Source organism: Nycticebus coucang, chromosome 12 (genome assembly GCF_027406575.1).
Source record: "Nycticebus coucang isolate mNycCou1 chromosome 12, mNycCou1.pri, whole genome shotgun sequence".
Classification (NCBI taxonomy): Eukaryota; Metazoa; Chordata; class Mammalia; order Primates; family Lorisidae; genus Nycticebus; species Nycticebus coucang.
This window is the reverse complement of record NC_069791.1, coordinates 70020818-70040516: the sequence shown is the minus strand read 5'-3', so window position 1 is coordinate 70040516 and position 19699 is coordinate 70020818. Positions and strand designations below refer to the sequence as shown.

General features: G+C 37.2%; 1 protein-coding gene across 1 annotated transcript in view; it reads right to left on the bottom strand.

Annotated features, from left to right (window-relative positions):
- Positions 1-19428, bottom strand: part of LOC128561596 (cytochrome P450 3A4-like) — a 29495-nt gene extending 10067 nt beyond the window's left edge. Inside the window, exons 1-8 of the mRNA XM_053556037.1 lie at positions 19255-19428; positions 16200-16293; positions 10484-10536; positions 8676-8775; positions 6425-6538; positions 6140-6228; positions 4189-4337; positions 837-964 (exon numbers count right to left, since the gene is read on the bottom strand). Of these exons, the coding sequence (XP_053412012.1) occupies positions 837-964; positions 4189-4337; positions 6140-6228; positions 6425-6538; positions 8676-8775; positions 10484-10536; positions 16200-16293; positions 19255-19325 (798 nt within the window). The 5' untranslated portion in view covers positions 19326-19428. The remainder of the gene's footprint in view (positions 1-836; positions 965-4188; positions 4338-6139; positions 6229-6424; positions 6539-8675; positions 8776-10483; positions 10537-16199; positions 16294-19254) is intronic.
- Between the last annotated feature and the right edge of the window lie 271 nt (positions 19429-19699).

Genomic DNA, 19699 nt, shown 5'->3' with positions numbered 1-19699 from the left:
TTGGTCATTGTCCTCCCTGATCCTTAGCTTCTCTGGGTTTTGGACACAGCTTTCTGCCTGAGAATTGCCTGCTGCTTTTCCAATCTTACTTGCTTGTTTAGGAAGAAGTCCTGGACTTCAATGTTATTTTTCTTCTTGCTTTCATTCTTAACCAATGGCCACATAGATTAATCTCCTGTCATTTTCAGAACTTTTTATTAGTTTTTGTGGCAGCATCTTCAAGTGCTCCACATTCCCCAAACTCTATACAATCTTTAGTAACAGGTGGACACCCAGTCCTGCCTCCTTGACCTGTAGGCATCATTGAGGTAGTTTCCAGGGCTTATGATGGCAAACCCATGTCAGGCAGCTTGAAGTCTTTATGTCCAGAGAAGACCCCTGCCCACTCCTGGCCATGAGAGGGCTCTAATTTAAAATAGACTATATTTCAGTAATGTGGTAATACCTTCCACTAGATGATGAGTAAAATAACAGGCTTTGACTTTAAATGATTCCTTTTCAATCTAAGATCTGAGGCAATTATATTATTTGTAAAGTAATTTTTAAACAGCAATTTTTATCCTGTGATAATTTATTGAAGTGAGGGGAAGTGGTAAGGTGTTTCTCAATACTATGCCATGATATACTAATTTTTATACCTATTATTAAATTTCAATTGCTCTGTCTCACTTATTCTCATATCTTCTTCCCAACCTCCTCCTTATTCATTCCTGCCAAAGTGTCAAAACACTCCTCCTGTAAACGTCAGTTCTCTATTTTCCTTTAAAAATACAGATTAAGTTCACAAACTATCTGTATACAGACCCCCGAATTAAGTAACCACCACCAGATTTTACCTTTTGTTTATCTTGGAGTCGACTTTCTTTTATCCTTTCAATGGATTTTTTTAAAAAATTCATAACGTCTTTCGGAAACACAAATATATTTAATGCTTCAAAAACTGGGGTAAGGAATGGAAAGAGTACTATAGGGAGAAAAAAATAGAAAAGCATCAGTAAAATGCAAAATTTACCTGATGCAATTATAATTTTCTCTAAGAAGCAGAAAAGTAAAAGACTTCAGGATTGTAACAAGGAGCCATTCTCTCTATGGCCTCTGCTTCTGTTCTAGGTCAATGCTGGATCAAGGGCAGGTCCACACTTAGGGGCCACACCAATAGCTGTGAGATCAGGGGCCCTTCTCACTTTGGAGTGCAGAAGAATCCTAACCAAAGGAACAGGATTAAATTCCTTAACCTCTTAAGTCTTTATCTATTGAAATAGAATTTTTATGGACAAACCAGATCATAGCCTCATGCTGTAATCAATCGTGTTGTTCAAGAAAGTGTAGTCAGGATAGAAATAATACAGCATAGTCCTTCAACTACCATGGAATGAACCTAGAAATCAATAACAGAAAGAAGACTGGGAAACTCACAAATATGTGGAAATTAAATAATACCCTTCTAAATAACCCATGAGTCAAAGAAGAAATCAAAAGAATAAGAAGAAATAGTTTCAGGCCGAATAGGAATTAGAACACATTATGCCAGACCTTTTTGGAAGTAGCAAAGGCATGTGCAGAGGGAAATTTATAGTTGTAAATGCTTAAATTAAAAAAATAAAGATCTTGAATCAGTAGTCTAATTTTACACTGTACACACTGAAAAGGGAAGAACAACCTAAGCCTAAGGCAAACAGAAAGAAGATAATAAAATCAAAGTATAAACTAATGACATAGAGATTTTAAAACAATAGAGGAAAGCAGTGAAACCAAAATTTGGTTCTTTGAAAACATCTTTAAAATCAGAAAAATTTTAGCTAGATTGACCAAAGAAAAAAGAAAGATGACTCATTACTAGCCTCAGAAATGAAGGAGAGGAAAATGTTACTCTCATTTTAAAAAATTAAAAGTATTATAAAGAAATTTATTAATAACTGTATTATTAGAAAAATTATATAAATTAGATAACTTATGGACTGTACAAATTTCTTCAAAGGCACAAACTACAGAAGCTAATCAGAATGAAGTAGACAATCTGAATAGACCTATAACATATAAAGAGATTAAATTAGTAACTACAAACTACCCACAAAGACAAGCTCAGACCCAGATGTTTCCAATAGTAAATTCTGCCAAATACTTAAAGAAGAACTATATCAATTCTTCACAAACATGTTCAAAATGTAAAAGATGAGGAAACACTTCCAAATTAATTATAAGGCCTGTATTATACATATTAAACCAGGCAAAGATATCACAAGAAAAAAACTATAATATATCTAATAAATATAAATGCACAAATCTTTAAAAAAATACCAGCAAACTGTATCAATCTAGCAATATATACATACTTTTTACATACAAGATTAATATACAAAATTAATTTCTGTTTCTGCATGTTTTAATAAACAATCCAAAAGTGAAATTAAGAAAATATTTCCATTTACTATAGCATCAGAAAGAATAAAAAATTAGGAGCAGACTTATGCTCTGAAAACTACAAAATATTGTGGAAATAAAGTGGATCTAAATAAAATCAAAAATATCCTATGTTCATAGACCAGAAAACTTAATATTGTCAATATGGTAATACTATCTGAAATTGATCTGCAGATTTAACACCTTACCAGAATCGTAGCTAGCTTCCTTGTGGAAACTGTCAAGTTAACTTTAAAAACCATGTAGAATTTCAAGGGACCTAAAATAGCCACAGCAATCTTGAAAAAGAAGGATAGAGTTGTAAGACTTCTACTACCAATTTCAAAACTTAAATAATGAGACAATATGGTATTGACATTTATATAGACACAAAGATCAATGAAATACACTTTAGAGTCCCGAAATAACGTATATACTTACTCTCCACTGAATTCTGAATTCTGTGAAAACTGTCATGATTACTGAATGAAGAAGAAATAGTATTTTCAACAAATGGTGCTGGGACAACTGGATAGCCACATGCAAGAGAATAAAGTTGGACCTAACACTGTATACAAAACCTAACTCAAGATGCAACAAAAACCTGAATTCAAGAGCTTAAACTATGCAAACATTAGAAAAACTCAAGAGAACACATCTTCACGATGACAGATTTGGCAATGGATTTGTAGATTTGATACCAAAAGCACAAGCAACAAAAACAAAACACAGAAGTTGAACATCATCAAAATAAAGATTTTGTATGTTAAAGAACACTAGCAATAAAGTAAAAAGACACCTACAGAACAGGAGAAAAATTTTGCAAATCATATTTCTGATAAAGTGTTGTATCTAAATATATTAAGAACCCTTAAAACTCAACAACAAAAAGAAAAATAATTCAATTATCTATGAGTAATAGACGAATACACAATTATCTAAAGAAGATACACAAATGGCCAATGTTGGTCAATATCATTAGCCATTAGGGAAATACAGGTAAAAACCACAATGACATGCCACTTCACACCCACAAGGATGGATATAATAAAAAAGATGTCAGCTATCTAAAACCCAGTGTTGTCAAAATGTGGAGAAATCGCAACCATCATGCATGTTTGGTGAGAATGCATTAATAAAACGGTACAGCTATTGTGGAAAACAGTTGTCAGTTCCTTAACAAGTTGAACATAAAATTACTGTATAACCCAGCAATTCCACTCCTTAGTATATATCCAAAAGAACTGAAAAGAAACATTCAAATATAAAGTTGTAAACAACTATCCCAGCAGCACTATTCACAAGAGCTAAAAGATGGAAACAACTGAAATGTGCATCAACTATGATGGATAAACAAAAATGCAGGCTGTCTATAGAATGGAAAATAATTTTGCTATAAAAAGAAGGACATACTGATCCATGCTTCAACAATAATGAACTTTGAAAATATATTGCTAAACGAATGAAGCCAGTCACAAACCACATATATGATTCGATTCATATGTGTCCAGAATTAGCAGGTCTACAGAGATAGAAGGTAGATTAGTAGTTGCTTAAAGCTTAGAGGGGATGAGAGGCAGTGACAGTTAAATAGTATGGGGTTTCTCAGGTGACAAAAATGTTTCTAAATTAATAATGGTGATGGCTGCGCATATCTTTAAATGTATTAATAACCACTGAATTGTACATTTTAAGTGATGGAATTATATAGTATGTGAATTATATCTCAATAAATCTGTTATTTTTTGAGTGAGAGAGAGAAAGAGAGATACACAGCACTCCACTTACAAATTGAGAGAAAGAAGGGAGTGGCAAAATCAAATTTTAAGAATTTCTTGATGTTTTCCACAAAGGGATCCTGTGGGTTGTTGAGGGAATCAATGTTCACTCCAAATGAGGTGCCCGTGATCACATCCATGCTGTAGGCCCCAAAGATGCTGAGTAGAGAAAGACGTGAAAACTGAAATTAGCACTTCTTTACCATTCTTGTGGTGCATGTGCAGCAAGATGTGTGTGTAAATACATATGTCTGGTTAGGACAGGTAAGGAACTGCAGACTTTCAGAACTACTTACTGGATCACTTCCCATCCTACTTACTCATGATGTGGTTATCTGGTGGCAGTGATGCTGCTGGCCCTGTGCTGAGGGTGATGGGGACCCTAAGGTGAGTCAGACCCAACTCTAAACTCAAGGAGTTCAGAGGGGTTCAGAGACTGAGAGTCAAGTAAAATACAGGAGCATGTGTTGAGTGTGGGTGTCAGCACAGGTGTAAGCACCATGTTTCAGCAGAATAGTGAGTGGAATAACTCACTCTTGCCAGGTGCCAAAAATGGTGACCTTGATCTAGGTCTTGGCTCACTACAGAGTTACTCCAAGAGGTGGTTCCTCTTCTGCACTTTACAGAACAGCAGTATCTTGTTATGAGTTGCCAGAAGTATCACCCGTTATCATCTATATTCCCTGCTAATTCTCCAGAAAGATCCACTTTTCCTAACTCTTGTGATCTGAGATCAACCTGAGGGCAGATCATCTCTATAAAATGTAGTAACCAAGAACAGTAGTAATTTAAAAAAAAATAGATCACTCCAAAATTGATAAGGGGACCCCATTGCTAAGACACCATGTGTCCCAGTAGGAAGGCTCAGTGTGCACCTGTTGTTTTTGTGTAATTCAAAAATATCCTTGCTTATATAGTAAATGACAGGGGTACTCTACCTATAGAGTCTCAGTACCTTTTTGGGGGGTCTCAGTACTTTTTTTTTATTATTAAATCCTAGCTGTGTACATTAATGCAATCACAGGGCACCATACACTGGTTTTATAGACCATTTGACATATTTTCATCACACTGGTTAACATAGCCTTCCTGGCATTTTCTTAGTTATTGTGTTAAGACATTTATATTCTACATATACTAAGTTTCACATGTACCCTTGTAAGATGCACTGTAGGTGTAATCCCACCAATCACCCTTATAGTCTTTAGAGGGCCCTCTCTTTTTTGAGAGTGGAGGAAAGAAAAGTGGTGGGAAGTTTTAATAGCATTTTGGTGGTATCCTCTTACTAAATCATGAAGGCATTAAAGTTGTCCCAAGTTTCCCATTGTCATATTCCTGCTCCACTCATTCCAGCCAATTGGTACCAAGAGCTTTTATGCTCCACCATTCCATGCTCTCTAGACCCAAAACTTTTCTTTTTTTTTTTTTTTACATTTGTATTATTTATTTATTTTATTAAATCATAGCTATGTACATAGATATGATCATGGGGCATCATACACTAGCTTCATAGACCGTTTGACATATTTTCATCACAATGGTTAACATAGCCTTCCTGGCACTTTCCTAGTTATTGTGCCAAGACATTTACATTCCACATCTACTAAGTTTCACATATATCCCTGTAAGATGCACTGCAGGTGTAATCCAACCAATCCCCCCCTTTTTTCCTAAAGTATTTATTTTGTTTTCCAGAATAATCAAGGCAAAAATTTATCAGAGTAAGTAAATCCCAGCTCCTCAGCACAATGGACAAGACTCTTCCCTGCACTCCCCTCTCCTCCCAGCTGCCCTGCCTCTGTGCTAGTTGACCCCTTCTGGGAGTCCCACTAGAGTTGTAACACCACACCCTGCTTCTGTCTGGTCACTGGAGAAATTCTACACTGGTAACATCAGCTCAGTGGCAGACAGCTAAAGTGTCTCATGGCAGCTCAGAACCCAGAGACTGTACTCCTACTCACTCTTTCAAGTTGATGGTCTTGCCTTTGTCGGCCTCCTGCTTCAGGTTTCTCACCAACACGTCTCCATACTGGCTCATGATGGGGAACATCTAAGCATAAAACAACACCACATGTAGTTAAATGTGCAGACTCAAGTCCCAGAAGAACATCACTTTCTTAGAGCATAGAGCAGTAAGTGATATTTTATAATAAATTTGGTACTTTCTCTTTTAAATATAAAGATAAAAAAGCATTTCTAAGAAGTCCAAACTCAGTGGATTACCCCTTGGAAAGTCCTTTTCATACCTCCTTCAGTTTCCCACTGCTGAAGGTTGGAGACAGCAACGTTCGTATTCTCTTCCACTCATCATCAACTGATAGAGAGATGGCACTTTTCATAAATCCCACTGGACCAAAAGACTAGAGTCCAAAGCAAAAACATTTGTCGTATATAAGTTTTGCAGATTTCCACATGTGTAGAAAATGTGTTAAATAGGCATCACTTATTTAACAAATATTCTGGGACTTGAGTCTGCACATTTAACTAGGTAGCAAGCCCTATGCTAGATGCTCAGTAAAGATTTATCCCAAATGCCTGCCCTACTCTGAGTATGTGTATGGGGGTGGGAACACCCAGCTCCTTGTTTGGTTTCCAGTCTTCTTTTAAATGTAAATGTTCCACATGGTAGAGGACCTATTCTTCCAGGGGAATAGACAGGAACAAGATCTATTACCTCTGGTAGGTTTGCATAGAGTAGAAGGGGACTGATAACAGATGGAAAGTTGGCCTTGGTGGACTGTGTGCTACCTTAACCAGTTTCATCTTTACCTGTACTATAGTGTAACTTGCTATAGTATGAGCAACTTGAAAAAAGGATGCCTTGATATAATTTTTTTTTAAATAGTAGGTAATATTTAAATGATTAGAAATCTATTTTGAAAAAAATGACATAACATGAAAGTTCTTTTCTTTTAAATTTTCCTCCAAGAAAAGAAGGCAAAAGGAAACTCAGTTTTCCAACTTGAGACTGGCCTATTAAAAAAGAAACAAAACTCTGCATGTAACTTTCTTCTATCTTCCAAAACTCCTTTTTGTTTTAAAATGGATGCTACCAGCATTCACTGGTGATAAAACTCAGCAAACTAGGAGGAGAAGGACCCTTCAACTAAATCACACTTAATGGTGAATGACTGCTTTACCCCAAAGGCCAGGAATAATTAAAAAATGTCTACTCTCACCACTCTTTTTAAACACCATATTGAAATTCCTAGTGCAATAGAGAAGAACAAGAAATAAAAAGCCCATAGATTGGAAAGGAAAAATCAGAATTGTCTCTATTTTCAGGTGACATAATTATCAATGTGAAAAATATGAAGGAATATACAAAAGTATCTCAAGGCCAAATAAGTGAGTTCATCAAGGTTGTAGGATAGAAGACCAACACAGATAAATTAATCACATTCCTAAACCAAAGAAATGGATAGGCATACTGTGTTCATGGATAGAAAGACTCATCATAGTAAAGATATGAATTTTCCCCAAATTGACCTATAGATTTAAGACAGTTATTTACAATCTCAGTAAGTTTGTTTGTAGACATTAGCAAGCTTATTCTCAATTTGTATAAAAAGGCAAAGGACAGCTAAAACAATTACTGTTAAGACTTAAGTATACATCTACTACTAGGGATGGGAAAGCTGTGGCTTTAGGGCCACATATGACCCTCCAGATCCCCAAGTGAATCCAAACTTTACATAACAAATCCATTTATTAAAAAAAAGCACTTGTGGTACTGGTCAAGGGACAGGCACAGTGATACAGAGAACAGAATAGACAATACGAAATAAATGCACCCAAATAAGCTCACATGTTTTTTGAGGTGCAAAAGCAATTCAGTGGAAGGAGGGTATTCTTTCCAAAAGTGGTATTAAAACAGTAATACAGCCAAAGGCCACAAAAAATGAACCTTGACCTAAACCTCATACATTATACAAAAATTAATACTAAGTGGATCATAGACTTAAATATAAAGCATCCAAATATATTGCCTTAGAAAAAAAATTAACATGGAAGTGGGCTAGGGAAGAATTTCCAGATATGACATTGAAAGCACAGTCTATGGAAGAAAAAACTAATAAACTGGCCTCCTTAAAATAAAAAAAAAACAGTTTGCTCAGATATACAAGCCACACATCATGACTATGGAAAACAGCCAAAGGAAGTCTCAGGGTGATGGAACTGTTCTGAGTCTTGATTGTGCCAGTAGACATACACATTCTTGCATCTGATAAATTTGCACAGAGTGACGTACACACACCAACACACAAATAAGGGCACACAAAACTGAGGAAATAGTAATAAGCTCTGTGGATTGCATCAACATCAATTTTCTTTTGCTGTATGTATAATTATGTAAGACACTGCCCCTGGGGAAATAGGATGAAGAGTTCATGGAATTTCCCTGTACATTTTTTGGGTAATGTTCTGTGAATATATAATTATTTCAAAATAAAACATAAATATACATTCTTTAAATTCTTTGCAATGGATGCCTACCCGCCGGTTAGTAAAGACAGAATGACATTCTTTCACTAGCACTGTTTTGATCATTTCGGGATCCGTGATCGCCACCACAGGCTGTCGGCCATCATACAACCTGTGTCAGGAAAAAAGAGCCAAATAAACCCCACAGATTCTGCAGCTGGAGCCACGCCCAGGATTCCAAACAATGATCCTGATGTCAAGCAATCCGTACCCCTAGTGGTACAATACATAGCAACATTAGGTCCGTTCAAAATTAAATCCTTACTGACCTGACACGGAGAAGATTCTGATCAGCAAAGTCATGCGAGTCTTCATACAATAAAGGGTAACATGGCTCAAGCAGGAAATAGACATTTAAGGACAAAATAGCTCTTCAAACAGATCATGGTTAGAAATAACAGGAAACATTTAAGTCTAGGTGGGAATACATGCTTACTTCCTGTACCATTCTCCATAATTTTTTTTTTTTTTGAGACAGAGTGTCATTATGTCGCCCTAGGTAGAGTGCTCACAGCAACTTCAAACTCTTGGGCTTAAGCAATTCTCTTGCCTCAGCCTCCCAAGTAGCTGGGACTACAGGCTCCCACCACAAAGCCTGGCTATTTTGTTGTTGTTGTTGCAGTTTGGCTGGGGCTGGAGCCCTACTCACTGAGCCACAGGCACCGTCCCCGGCTATTTTTTGTTGAGGTTGTCATTGTTGTTTAGCAGGCATGGGCTGGGTTCGAGCCCACCAGCCTCAGTGTATGTGGCCAAGCGTAACCACTGTGCTACAGGTGCTGAGCCCACAATTTTTTTATAAGTGTAGAATATTTTACTATCAAAAAGAATGTTACATCTATGAAAAATTGAAACAAGTCAATTATCAAGTGCTCACAAGTACTAAATGTTGTAAAGGGCATTTGGCATCATGTCCATTGAGATCCCTCACTCTGTGTTCTTTCTACTCAGTCACGTGGCCTTTATGGGCCACGCCAAGTCAGCAGAGTACTGTGGCCAGTGCTGTGGTTTTTGAGGACTTAATGAGAGAAGATGAACAAGTATGAAGAGGTACACCCTTCTCCTACTTGCTGGTAGTATACAAGCCACATGATGGTGCCTCTTTTGCTGCTCTCACCAAACCTCTAGCATTTTTGAAATGGAACAGCTGCTATAGTTGGCTGAGGCCACACATTACAGAATCATAAAGTCCACCAAGGCACAAGGAACACAATAGTTTACACCATCCTACATGTTTTCTTTAAAGTCAACAGAATTGGGCAGACAAGGAAATATTGTACTTCTATTGAAAATCAGCTTAAAAGAAAAACTTCAACACTTTCAGAGTATGTAAAAAATAATGAGCATAAATGGTTTCCCAATGTGTTTATTTATCTCCCAGCACAGTTCTCAAATACACATACTATGGCCAAAATTTAAATAAAAAGTATTTTTACTTCTAATGAAAAGTGAATCAATGTAGAAAGGAGATTATGCTATGCATTTATGAGCACATATTAAAAGAGTCTGAGATAATGCATTTGATGCAATTAAAAGTAACCTCAGAAAGGAAAAATGGAAAACAGGGCAACAGCCAGACACTGGATAGAAAGTGAGGCTAGGAGTCTGTAGGACATCAAAATCTCCAGAAATAGTTATAACCTGCAAAGTTCTAAGTCCAATTCAGACTGCAGACCTTCACAGCTGGTCTTATGGGATCTTAGGTGGGACAAGCTTCCCAAAACTTTACAATAGATAAACTCCAAGAGGCTCTAGACTGAGCTTGTCTTCCCTGCAGTGGGGTACATCATCATAGCAGCAATGGAATCTTCCAGAATACTCACCCCCACATTTTTCCATACTTTTTATAACATTCTAGGTCAGAATCCCAAATACCCTGAGAAGAGAAACAAAATACAATTTGATTATTATTCCAAATGTACCATACCCAATCTCTAATTGGGGGCGAAAAAGAGTTCAGTCTAATGAAATCAGGCTTACTGTTTATCCCTGGAAGTTAGAGGGAAGCTCTCATTCAAAGATATCTTACAGGCAAGGATTGAACAACATAGAGAAGATATTTGAAATGAAGAATTTAAAGTCATTCTGTAATTTTCTTTGAGTTTCATGTATACCAAATGACTTCCTCTCGTCTGTGAATACTAAGCACTGTATTTTGCTGTGTATAATATGTACTTTTTGCCCAAATTTTTGAGAGAAAAAATAAAGACGTGCATTATACAAAGGGTAGTACTAATTCTGTATCTAAATAAATATTTTAAATTATTTTATTTATGCTTATGTGGTAAAAGTATAACACTAGAAAGCAACAACAAAATCCATATGCAAAATAATACCCCGGAATATGGTAATCAGTTTTGTTGAACTTATGAGGAACTTGCAACCAAACCTTTTCAGCAGATGAAGAACAACACTTTTCTTTTTGTACACTTTACTACACGGGAGATGGCAGTCTAGCTTATGTTTTTGATACATAAAATGTCTTGTACCATATTATGTTAAAAATAAATGCTAAAATTATTTTACAGAATAAAAACCAGGTACCTAAATATAAACAAAAATTTAAATTAAAAAATTAAATTGAAAGTTTTTTTCCTGAAAGTTTGGGCCAAAAATGTGGGTGGGAATTATACATGGGAGTGCATTACAGATGAGAATGTACTATACATGGCAAAAATAAGGTAACTCATCATCTTTCTGAAGTGTTTTTGCTCTTGCAGGCATTGTCTCTAAAGTCTCTGAACCTTCTGAGTTATCACCTCCATGGGCAAATGAGGAAACTGAGGCTGAGAGTAAGTCAGTGAGTGTAATGTATACAGCTATGATTTAACAATAAAAAAAAAAGTCAGTGAGTGTCTCAGGGGATGCACATTTTTTTATCTCCTCCTTCAAAATCCTTTACTTTTATCTCACAAACTCTCTTGAATTTTAGCGGAATTAGGAAGTTGAAGACACTGGGGATCTCTGTATTTTTCTTTTTACTCCACTTCTCTCATTCATACCAGCTCTAGAAACTCTTAAGTTCTGTCTCTCTGGAATTGCATATGATGGCTATTTAATATAGGGAACCATAAAATAAATTGGTCTTTTGTTAAGCAGAATGTTTTCAAGGTTCATCCACATTATAGTGTGTATCAGCACTTCATTCATTTTTGTAGTTGAATAATATTCCATTATATGGATATAGCACATTTTGCTTATTCATTCATTAGTTGATGGAAGCTTGAGCTGTTTCCACTTTTTGACTACTGTGAATAATGCTGCTAGGAACATATATGTACAAGTCTTGGTATGGTCATATTTTTTCATGTCTCTCGGGTATATAATTCTGAGTTGACTTGCTGTGTTATTTGTGTAATTATGAGTTGCATTGTCTATACTTTCAGCCCAAACATTCTAACTGATCCAACTTAAAGTAAACATCTATTTTTTCTGATGTTCATAGTACCTGAATAAGAGAAAGGCTGAACAAAGCTTCAGTATTCTCTACTAAACCATATCATCAGCCCATGAGGCCCTAGAATTTTAGGAATCCATGATGGGATCCACTGTTGTCTCTTGATTAGGGTAGATCGGTATAACTTTTCCTAATTTTTAAATTGATTCATCATATTTGTACATATACACACAGGATACATGTGATATTTTGATACATACATATAATGTGTAATAACCAAATTGGGGTACTTAAGATATAAATCACCTTGAATGTTTATTATTACTTTGTGTTGGGAAGATTTCAAATATTCTCCCCTAGCCATTTTGAAATATACAATATATTGTTGTTAACTATAGTCACCCTACAGTTTTATTGAACTCTAGAGCTTATTATAACTATCTATCTGTATGTTTGTATCCATTTATCATTCTCTTTATTCATCCCCACCCCAACCCTTTCCAGCCCCTAGTCACTATCATTCTACTCTCTACCTCTATGAAATCCACTTTTGTAGCTCCCACATATAAATGAGAATATCTGATATCTGACATGAAGATGTGTCTGGCTTATTTCACATAACATCCAGTTCCATCTATGTTACTGCAAATGACAGGATATTATTCTTTCTTATGTTTGAATAGTATTCTATTGTGTATATATACCACCTTTTGTGGTATACCATCCATTTGTCCTCTGAGGAACATTTTGATTCCATATCTTGGCTATTGTAAATAGCATTGCAATTAACATAGGGATATAGTATCACTTTGATATACTGGTTTTCTTTTTTTTATTATTAAATCATAGCTTTGTAACATTAATGCGATCATGGGGCACCATACAATATACTGATTTTCTTTCCAGTAGTGACATTGCTGGATTATATGGCAATTTTGTCATTAGTTTTCTGAGAAACTTCTGTAGTATTTAGCATAATAACTTCACTAATTTACATTGCCAAAAACAGTGTATACAAGTTTCTTTTTCTCTGCATCCTTAGCAGCATCTATTGTTTTGTTTTTATGATAATAACTGCTCTACTTGGGGCTGTGCATGATGGCTCACACCTGTAATCCTAGCAGTCTGGGAGGCCAAGGTGGGTAGATTGCTTGAGCTCATGAGTTCAGGACCAGCCTGAGCAAAAGGAAGATCCCATCTCTACTAAAAATAGAAAATCTGAGGCAAGAGGATCACTTGAGCCCAAGAGTTGGAGGTTGCTGTGAGCTATGACACCACAGTACTCTACCCAAGATGATAGCTTGAGACTCTGTCTCAAACCCCCACCCCCCAAAAACAAAAAAACTGCTCTACTTGGGGTAAAGTTGTGTCTCATCATGGTTTTGATTTGCATTTCCCTGATGATTAATAATGCTTGACATATATTCGTATATCTGTTGGCCATTTTATGTCTTCTTTTTTTTTTTTTTTTTTAATTTGGCCGGGGCTGGGTTTGAACCCGCCACCTCCGGCATATGGGACCGGCGCCCTACCCGCTGAGCCACAGGCACTGCCCCATTTTATGTCTTCTTTTGGGAAATGTTTATTCAGCTACTTTATCTAATTTTTAATGGGATTGTTTCTTCTTCTTCTTTTTTTTTGCTATTGACTTGTTTGAGTTCCTTATATATTCCAGACATTAGTCCCTTATTGGATGAATAGTTACAAAGCATTTTTTCCCATTCCACAAGTTGTCTCTTCATGCTGCCAATTGTTTTCTTTGTTGTGAAGGTTTTTGGTTTAATGCCATTTGTCTAGTTTTATTTTTGTTGCCTGTGTTTTTTGTGTTCTTAGACATATTTTTTTTTTTTTGCCTAGACCAAAGTCCTGAAGTGTTTCCTCTATGTTTTCTTCTAGTAGTTTTATAGTTTCAGTCTTATGATAAAGTCTTGGATCAATATCAAGGTGATTTTTGTATATGGTGAGAGATAGCTTCATTATTCTTACAAATATTCAGTTTCCCAGCATCATTTATTGATGAGGGTTTCGTTTCTCTAGGTTCTTGAAATCATTGTTGAAAATCAGTTGGCTGCACATACATGCATTTATTTTTGGGTTTTTAATTCTGTTCTATTGGTCTATGTATCTGTTTTAATACCATTACCACACTCTTTTGGTTATTATACTTTGTAGTATGCTTTGTCTATTCAGAGTCTTCTTTGGTTCTATACATATTTTAGGATTGTTTTTTCCTATTTCTGTGACATTGGTATTTTGATTGGGATTGTATTGGATCATTAGATTGCTTTGGGTATTATCATTTTAACAATAGAAATTCTTCTGATTAATGAACATGAGATGACTTTCGATTTGTTAGTATTTTTTTTTTTTTTTATGAAAGTGTTTTTGGATTTTTGTTGTATAAGTCTTTCACTTCCTGGTTAAATTAATTCCTAGATATATTTTTGTAGGCAGTTTCCTAGGAAATCATGTTATAAATGAGATTACTTTCTTTATTTCTTTTTCATCTAGTTCATTATTGGTGTATAAAATGCTAATTTTTATACCTTCACTATGTACCCTAAACTTTACTGGATTTATCAATTCTAACAGTTTTTTGATGGATTTTAAAATATATCTTTAATATGTAAGATCATGTCATCTGCAAAGAGAGACAGTTGACTTTTTCTTTTCTACTGTGGGTGACTTATATTTTTTTCTCTTGCTCGATTTCTGTGGCTAGGAATGCCATACTATGTTGAATAAGAGTGATGAGTGTGAGCATCCCTGTCTTGTCCCAGTTCTTAGAAGACTTCCAACTTTTTCCTTGATCAGTAGGGTGGGAGATATAGATTTGTTATATGTGGCCTTTAATATATTGAGGTATTTTCCTTCTGTGCCTAAACTGTTGAGAGTTTCTATCATGAAAGGATGTTGAATTTTATTAAAAGATTTTTCTGCATCTACTGAGATGATCATATGGTTTTATCCTTCATTCTATGTATTTGATACATCACATTTATTGATTTGCTTATGTGGAAACATCCTTGCCTTTCTGGCATAAATCCCACTTGATCATGATGTATCTTTTAAATGTGTTTTTGGATTCTGTTTGCTAATACTTTACTGAGGATTTTTGCATCTCTGTACATCAGGAATATTGTTCTGTAGTTTTTTCTGTTGTGTCCTTGTCTGATTTGGGTATTCTTAATATTTCTTCATGGCTTAATCTTGGTATATGGTATATGTCCATGAAGGGAAAAGCATGGTTAGCCATTCTGGGCTGGTTAAAATTCCCAGTGTGGTATATGTCATTTTACTCACTTGAGTTAAATTGTTGATAAATTCATCAAATCTTCACCCTCTTTCAGCGATTTTGTTCAGTGAGTCTGCCTTTGGTTAAAAAAAAAAAACAAACCCAAAACGCATATTTGGCTTAAGATCTAAGCCAAAAAATGACTATGGTGTTGTCTCAGTTATACTCATTCCCGCTCACACTCACCTATGAGGTGCTGCCTTTGAAGGAAAAGAAGCAAAGCAGAACTATTTTATAATGTCTCCCAGATCCCCAATATGTCATGAGGAGCAAAAGTGGGGGTACAGCTATGGCAATACCTCCAGGGAACTTAATAGTTCTTGAGAGAATTCAAGTAAGTGCAAATTACCTGGTGGTGAATTCTTGGGCTGCTTGATAAACTGAAGTTTCAAAGATGTTGATAAGAAAGGGGAAAATATATACTACTTGTGAGCTGTCTCTCTAGACAGAAGTTTGAATCTGGTACATGCAGGTTAATGGACCACTACCGCGGCAACACTTTCTGCTTTTCTTCTATTGCTAACTAAGGTCCCATGATGGGACCTTCCTGGGAACTGGCACTGGGCATAAGGAGAATCCTGAGTATGATGCTCACAAAGTCTGGGCATCAAGCCCAAACATCGAGTGTTGATCTGCCAGAGATCTGGACTGTTCAGCTGGGCAAACCTGAGGCTCCTGAGAGTAACAAAGAGAGTTCCAGGTAAACATGGCCATCTAGGTGAGATACACACATCATTTTTGAAAGTGTAAAATCTTATAACTTCCTCTTGAGAGGGACATTTGCACTGATGCACTAACTCTGTGTTGGCAACCATCAGAAATAAGGAGGGAATCAAAGGACACTCACCCTGTGGTAGCTCAGAAAAGTTCCAAAAAAGGGAAGAGGTGTGGGCCCAGGAATTCCCAGCTTCTTAAAAAGTCCATGTGAATGGGTCCCATATCTATAAAGTGAAAGAGAAAGCCAGGTCACAGGGATTGTGATTTTACAGATTTGGAGGTGGGCCAGTCACTGACTGAGGAGCCAGAACAGACAACAGAGGACGGTAACATGCAGACCAAATAATAACAGCAATAATTACATTCACTCCTCATTTCTTCTCTAGACTCGTTCCAGCCCCTAAAGTCACAATGATTATCTAAAGCAGCTGAAGTTTTCATGGTGCCAATTTTAAAGTGAATTCTTTATAAATGTATTGAGTCCTCCTGACAACTTTGGTCTGGAATTCTTCTAGACCATTTTGTTTTTTTAAGCTTGTTTAATAAATTAGCTAATTTATAATTTGGATACTTTCATTCTAGGTGGAAAGGGCAAGAAATTTTTTTTCTTCCAATCCCATCATAAGATTTTGCATCATTGCATCCACTCAGTCACTGAGGGTTACTGAGAGCCTATGGTGACAAGGTTCTTACAGTTTCCTCAGAGGCTTTTATGCATTTCCTTCCCTTGAAACTGACCCTGTTTTAGGATCTGGCCCTTTTTAACTCTGCCTTCACAGGGAGGTCTTGGAGGAGTCACAGTGTTCTTATTTCTATGGAATGACAACTCTGTTCAAAGCTTTCATTGGACTTGTAGAAAATTGAGCACTTTTCACCTTCACCCCAAGTCTCAGTCATCAGATCATCTGGATAATTTCAGCTATATGGAAGGGTGATTAATCCATATGTTCCCATAATGACACTTTTCAAGGAGACCAGTGACTAAGGAATCCATGTTCAGGCCATTCCTGCCCTCATGGAATCTGGCCCTCCAACAGGTGATGCTAAGAAGTACAGTGCCAGGCTCGCTCATCTTTCCGAAGTGGTCAGGCACAAAGCATCCATTTTTCTGCCTCTGCACATCAGCTCCCTCTGTAGGAAAACCCAAAAGACTGGTGCAGATATCTTTGGTGTGTCATGTACAGACTCTGCCAACTGAGCATTATGGATCCCTGAGACCTTCCTGCTCTAGTGCTACTGAGGGAAGGCAGATGGGAGGAAGAAGAGAGGCTGAGGGGAGGGGCTGCCACTCACACATCTAACCATGAAGCTGTTGGGCCCATGTTGGCCCCATAGAGGCAAATAGGGAAAGTGTGGCTGAAAAGTATTGTGTGCATATATGGTACCACATGTCCTGCATGTGCTTTCAGCTCAAAGAGAGGGGCCTTCCAAACCTCAGGTACTTTCCTGTTGATAGCAAAAGATGCATTATGCCACATAATGTAAGTAACAATAACATGTTCCAGACAGTTGAATTAAGACTTCTCCCATCTTTTTTATAGGTTAAACTTTAAGGCAATTAGAGGTTCCAAATATTCTGTACGAATCTAATTCTTCTAATAATATGTAATAAAATGAAAGACTCAAGAAGAGCAGTTTGTCTAAGCCCAAGTTGGCATTTGGATCCTTCTCTGAACAGCAAGTGGGATGCCTGTGCACCAACTGCCCAACCCAGGACAGCCTTAGTCTTTCCCACTTCAGTGCCTTCCTTCCTTTGTTGTTACAACCATGGCAAAATCAATAAACTAATTCTGCTTTTGAGCTTTTAACATGTTACAGGAACTCTCAAGTGAAGCCATGAAATGAAGAAATGAAGTTAATCTGTCAATAGCATTGGCCCCCAAGGAAACATCTAGTCTAGCATCTAAACTCACATGGTATCCTGCAAAGGTAGAAGGTGGGCTTGGTGAATTTTTTAGCTTCCTTCTAGCTCTCCTCTTATGCATAGTAATGCCCATTTTTGTAAAAATGAAGGCTAACCAAAGAAGGCAATCATTTCTATCATGATTGTGTTGAAATAACAAGGGCCTTATCTGTGCTACAGTTACAGACTCTTGGGCTGCACTAGTGTCTTCTAGAGCTAAGGTATTGTTTGTCTGGCTGCCCAGATCTCTGATGATAGTCCTACTATCAAACAGACCACACATGGAGTGACACGATGTGTCCCTGTGCCTAGGCTTCAAGCAGGTGAGATACCCACCCTTCTGCCCTCAAGTACCTGCATAACAGACCAGAACTTATGAGCTTCTGAGTGGTGAGGAGTATTCTCAGACTCAATCTTGACTCCTGTCTAGATGCCTTTTATATCCTTATTGGTTCACATTTGTTTACTAATCTGTGCTGAGAGATTAAGATCACTTAAGTTGGATTTGTAGCTCTGGCCTGCTCATGCTGGTAGGAGAAACATACAGAGCAGAAAAAAAAAACAACTCTATGCCCAGAGCCTGGAAGGAAAAGGTGAAAGAAGAGAGTAAAACTTGAAGTCTTCCTCCAGATCTTCTCTGCTCTGTATATTCTTCTCTTAGATGTTTCTGCATCTAACAGGGCAGATAAATTGAATTATATGAGGAAGAGAAGTTCCAGAGGAAGGGCACATAAAACAGGAAAGGGCCAAGTGAGGGCCTCCTGTGAAGTCTAAGGTGCCTTTGCTGCCCTGTCTCAGTGATGCCTGGGGCAGAAGGCAGGGGAACAGGAACCACACAGGTCCACGGAGAATAATCCCTGTACACATGTCCTGTAACAGACCCAGAACTCTGAAAGTGAAGATAATACGACAAAAACTCAACCAGCTCCTCTTGACCTCAGAGTCGTCAGAATTTGGGGTGAGGTTCCCAATTCATGGTGCCTAATTTTTTCTGCTATGTTCTGGTTAATTAGTCTTGGTCAAAACTTCCAATCACAAGATCATCACTAGGACAAAATACTGTCAATAAACCCTCCTAGTCACTGATATTGGAATACTGATGTGCAGGGATTATTGTTTACTCCTTCAGCAGATGTGGATAAGATCAACAGCCCCTGTGTGCTTATAGCAGCCACTTCCTCTTGATACCTCTTTCAATTTCAAAATGGTCAGGGAAGAGAGGGGCTTGACTGGCATCACACATCCAGGGTAACAGAAGAGTGGAGCAGGGACATTTACTTACAGGTAGAGCAGCACTAGGCTAGCAGCCAGGAGAACCCAGGTTTCCATGGCAAAGTCTGGGATGAGGTCCATCTCCACTTTGCTTCCTCAGTTCTCTCCTCTGAGCTGTTATCTTGGCTTGTGCTGTTCTTTACTGGACTTGGTAAGTGCAGCTTCCCTTCTTTGCCCAGGTGATTCAGTGAGGCCAGCTGGAATGTTTATAGGCTGGGAAAGGAGGTGGCATGTGGAGTTGTAGCCAATAGCAGGGCCTCCTGTGCCCCACTTGCATCAGAGGAGCCTTCTCCATCTTCTCACTTGGCAAAGCATCACAGATGCTCCTACACTGACCTCTTTTGAGTTCATATTCCTTAGGAAATCATTAACAATGCAATTAGTGTTATTTGTAAGTCCAGAGGTTATGGGCTTTTAAACAATCTCATGTGCAAGACATTGACATAAAATCTCTT